The 4,774-nt window shown below is 40.5% G+C and overlaps 1 protein-coding gene across 1 annotated transcript; it reads left to right on the plus strand.

Annotated features, from left to right (window-relative positions):
- The first annotated feature begins 752 nt into the window (after positions 1 to 752).
- Positions 753 to 2,560, plus strand: LOC135588994 (WAT1-related protein At2g39510-like). The gene is made up of 7 exons (XM_065081320.1): positions 753 to 1,013; positions 1,096 to 1,158; positions 1,238 to 1,354; positions 1,435 to 1,663; positions 1,727 to 1,885; positions 1,963 to 2,114; positions 2,194 to 2,560. The coding sequence occupies exons 1-7, from the start codon at positions 820 to 822 to the stop codon at positions 2,387 to 2,389; spliced, it is 1,110 nt and encodes a 369-aa protein (XP_064937392.1). The 5' UTR covers positions 753 to 819; the 3' UTR covers positions 2,390 to 2,560.
- The last annotated feature ends 2,214 nt before the right edge of the window (positions 2,561 to 4,774 follow it).

Genomic DNA, 4,774 nt, shown 5'->3' on the forward strand with positions numbered 1-4,774 from the left:
GGCATCCTGTTCTATCCAATTGATCCAATGCATGGATATATACCAGCATCATTTCCGTTGCATCAAACATCCACTTAGCTGACCTATCCAAGGACCGAAAGATGATACACTTACCGTCAATGTCACCTGAGAAGCAAGCTGGCCATTGCCATGGTTCTTAGTAGTACATGTAGGCCGATTCCCTTGGTAAACCTTGGAAGCTTACGGCCAAGCTTTTCCTGGTGCGAAGAATCCCTGCTTCGGCAGTGACGCAACTCGAATGGAATATAATGGTTATGGGGAATGCCTCTTGCAGCCTATGATGCTGATGCGTGCTGGTGATACACCAGAAGTTGCAGCGTTCCCCTGATCCCACTGGTGATGCTTCTTGGCTGCACAAATGAATGCAGAAATATACTCTGATAGGCTTAGTCACCACCAAGCATTTGCAGGTCCATGCACCTTTGGCAGAAGTGCAGCGAAGTGGACTCCTCAGAACAACTGGCCGATAAGGTGCACGCTTCTCCAGGGATTCTAATGCCACGTTGAGACACTGATAGAAGTGCAGCAGTCCTTCAGCCACAGAAATAAGAAACAAACGTAGCAAAGATTGTGCGTAATGAGTGGTGATCCCACTAAAGGACTGGCCTTGTGATGATCTCTTTTCTCTTTTCTATTCAAGTGATGGGTGATGGAAGAATTCGATGCGACCGACATGCAAGAAGAATCACAGGAGATGCGCTCGTTTATTTATAGGCGTACGCTGCAACCTTCACTGGTCATCCTGTTTAGAAAACCAGGGCAGCAGCAGAGAAGAGACAAGTGCTCTGCTCAGCAGCCATGGCACAAGTCGGAGGGGCATGCAGGAGTTTTAAGCCACACCTTCTGATGACCATGGCACAGATAGGTTACACCATTCTCTACTTCATCACGGAAGCCTCTTTCAACCAGGGATTGAATCCCCATGTCTACATCACTTACAGACATATCGTTGGTGCCTTGGTCATGTGGCCTTTTGCTTACTTCCTCGAGAGGTACATGGCATTTAATTACATACAACTTCCATCACCATAACCTGAGACAGTTTCTCATGCTTTCTCCTGTTCCTTGTCGCAGAAAATTACGGCCAAAGCTCACATGGAAATTGTTTCTGGAGATATGTGCCCTTTCCTTTCTGGGGTGAGAAGAAACAACATCTTATGCATGTAGTTCAAATGCTGCCAATACCTCGTCTCATGGTTATCTTCTCATTCTACAGGGTCAGCCTAACTCTAAACATGTACTTCGCGAGCTTAAAGTACACCTCCCCGACCTTCGTCGCTTCCATGGTCAACACCATTGCTGCCATGACCTTTGTCATCGCCGTTCTACTCAGGTACTCATGCATTTTGGCTGCGAACAGTCTCACGATCAAATGCTCAACTCATTGCTCCGATGCCCGTCTCTTTGGTCTAGAATGGAGCATCTTTATCTCCGGAGTCCAAGAGGTGTGGCGAAGACTGTCGGAACCATCGTGTCGTTGGCAGGTGTTACAACCATGACGCTGTACAAAGGGCCAACCATGAAGAACTTCTGGGGACCTCTGATTCAAATCCATGGAAATGCCATCCATGAGAGTTGGCTAAAAGGATCCATTCTTACAATCACAAGCTGCATCACATGGTCCATGTGGTATATCATGCAGGTACTGATCTCCTCTGATCTCCTCTCAGCCAAAGAACATTGTAATCGTTGCTTCTATCTACAGGCGATCACATTAAAACGATATCCGGCACAACTTTCTCTTACTACGTGGATGAGCTTCATCGGGGCGGCACAATCAGCTATTTTTACAGCATTTGTAGAGCATAAACCAGCAGCGTGGAAGATCGGATTAGATGTCAAACTATGGAGTATCTTATACGCTGTAAGTCCAAGTTTCCACGACTACGTCTGTTCATCCTTCAGTACAGAGTACTTATGCGTTTGCGGACTCGGTTTCAGGGAGTCGTATGTTCTGGGTTAATAATCTACATACAACTATGGTGCACAGAGGCAAAAGGACCAGTTTTTGTCACCATGTTCAATCCTCTCTCCACGATAATGGTTGCACTTCTAGCGTACTTTGTTTTCGGTGAAAGATTGTTTCTGGGAAGGTACAAACTAAACACCCAAATGCTTCCTTCAAGTTCCATTTGTTCTGAGCTCAAATTGTTGTCTTCTTCCCTGCTGTAGCATCATAGGGGGAATAGTTGTCATCATCGGACTGTACTCGGTGCTCTGGGGCAAAGAAAGAGACCAAGAGAAAGAAACGATGAGTCCTGAAGTGACCTCTTTTGTGGCTCCTGGAAAAGAAATAGGAGGAAGCCAGGACACGTTCATGAACATGTGTGGCAAAGCAGACAACACAAAAGGATCTGAAGTGGTCTAAGCAATATCGAATGGATTCTCTGTCAATTGTTGAGCTAGTTCTGTCAACTTGTGCTTAAACTCTCTCCTCTCTCTCTCTCTCTCTCTCTCTCTCTCTCTCTATATATATATATATATATATATAAGCAATATTGAATGGATTCTGTGTCAATTGTTAAGCTAGTTCTGTCAACTTCTGCGTTAAACTCTCTCTCTCTCTCTCTCTCTCTAATAGCAATATTGAATGAATTCTCTGTCAATTGTTAAACTAGTTCTGTCAACTTCTGCTTTAAACTCTCTCTCTCTCTCGTGGTCTAAGCAATATTGAATGGATTCTCTGTGAATTGTTGAGCTAGTTCTGTCAACTTCTGCTTTAAATTCTGTCTCTCTATCTCTCTCTCTAGCTTTTGAATATACCAGTGTTGTTCTATTGCTCGAACACTCCCATCAACATACAGTCTGCAGAAAAATATGATATCATTCCGGTTAAAAGCAGGATCAAAGAGGAGGCTCTCCGACAAGCACTTCACATTGTGTTCGATCTAATTCCTCGGTAGTAATATAATATTGCTGTCCTTTTCGATTCAGTGCAAACTCCGGTCACGAACAACTAAATAGTCCGTACCCGAAACTTTGAGAGATTACCGACACAAACACAAACGCCACTCCTTTTTCTCGCACAGTCATCTCCACCGGGCTAACTTGTTTTAAGCTCACCTGAGAGTCGGTGATGGCCACCAGTAGTGCTCGTAGGCCAACTCTGCCACTCGAGGTTAGGCAACAACAAAGCTTGCCATCGATCTACAAAGCTTTTCCTGAGCTTGCCATGACACTGATGCGTGCTGGCGATACGCCAGAAGGCGCACTCTCCAGATCCTACTGGTGATGCTTTTCTCCACTGCTTGTCTTTTGTCGAGACCTTTCCGATATATTTAAGATATATTTCATCCGTTCTGATGAGAAAAATTAACTCAGTTAACTTGTTGATCTTAAATTACTAACTTAAACTACTCAGATCTAAACTAGTAGTTGTAAACTCATATAGTATTTATAAGTACATTCAACACGATCTACCAACTGAACAATGATTTCATGTCTTGATGTGTTCCTCTATTTATTTATTTAAGTTAATGGTAATAGACTATCTAGTAATTATACGTCCATTTAAAATTTCCCGCCCATTAGATATGAGGTAAATTGAGGTACTACAAGAATATAAACACTCATGCATTTGCTAGCATTGTCTAAACAAAACCTTATTCCGACGAAAAATGCAAGTGCATTTAGGACATTTAGCAACTAGTTCATCTAAGAGAGTAAGATAAGTCAGGTGTAGTATGCCATACGATCTTGATTCACTTTTAAAAGAATACTATAGATTTCTTAGTCACGAGTGATAAAATTATAATGACGTGATTGATACTACAGCACCAAATGATCGATGCCTCGTTGTCAAGTGGTCGACATCTCAACACCATGCGACCAACACCCGGGTGATAGATGATTGACACTTTGACGTTAAGTGATCAATTTCGTAATGTTATATGGTTGATATTTTACCATAGTATAATTATCAACATGACAAAGTGGCCTAAAAATTGTCATGAATTCAGTATACTACTACTAAAGTTAAGTTCAAAGAAAGTACATCATAACTTTAATGGTCAACACCCACTATGGATGGAGGTAATAGCACTTGAAGCTCACAGTATAAAAATGACTTCTTAGGTACATTATTAATATAAATTTTCATGCTAAAAGGCTAATTGAATCATCTAAATTACTTCATAATTTAAGCATAAAAAATATATTGTTGAGTAATATCACCTAAGTCCACTATAAAATGATTTTTCAGATACATTATTAATACAATCTTTCATGTTAAAAGACTAATTGAATAGTTTGAATTACTTTGTAATTTAAACATAAGAGAGATATTGTCGGGAAGGTCTTAACATAGTTTTGCAGGAATCAATACAACTAGAGTCTGATTAGTCTGGTGTCAATGATATTAACTTGAGATTAATTCGAAAGGAGGACTTTGGTTAACTTTGATTTGAATCAGTTCCCAATTTGGACAATTAAAATATAATTCAACAACAAATAAATTTTAGATAAGAAAGTAATATATAGTGACATATAATGATATGTATAATGACATTGTTTCTAGTTTTGGTGATGACAAAATCTTCTTTTTTTTTTTCTGATAATGGATTAGCTTATAAGCATACTAAGGTAAATTTTAATGGCAGAGATTATTTATGTGTCATTACTGTGACTGATAAGTGTCTAGCTGAGATTAATTCAAACTTGAACCATGAAGACGTGTTAGAAGTTGAAGGTTTTGGACCTAATACAGTCAAAACAAGAGTTGCGCACGTCAATTTTAGCTCTATAGAGGGAATAC

Source organism: Musa acuminata, chromosome BXJ1-8, assembly GCF_036884655.1.
Source record: "Musa acuminata AAA Group cultivar baxijiao chromosome BXJ1-8, Cavendish_Baxijiao_AAA, whole genome shotgun sequence".
Lineage (NCBI taxonomy): Eukaryota > Viridiplantae > Streptophyta > Magnoliopsida > Zingiberales > Musaceae > Musa > Musa acuminata.

Bases quoted from the DNA above. Each gene is read 5' to 3' on its own strand.
- LOC135588994 (XM_065081320.1), top strand. From the start codon at position 820: ATGGCACAAGTCGGAGGGGCATGCAGGAGTTTTAAGCCACACCTTCTG. The intron at 1,664-1,726 runs GTACTGATCTCC...TTCTATCTACAG, and splicing joins CCATGTGGTATATCATGCAG to GCGATCACATTAAAACGATA. The intron at 2,115-2,193 runs GTACAAACTAAA...TCCCTGCTGTAG, and splicing joins GAAAGATTGTTTCTGGGAAG to CATCATAGGGGGAATAGTTG.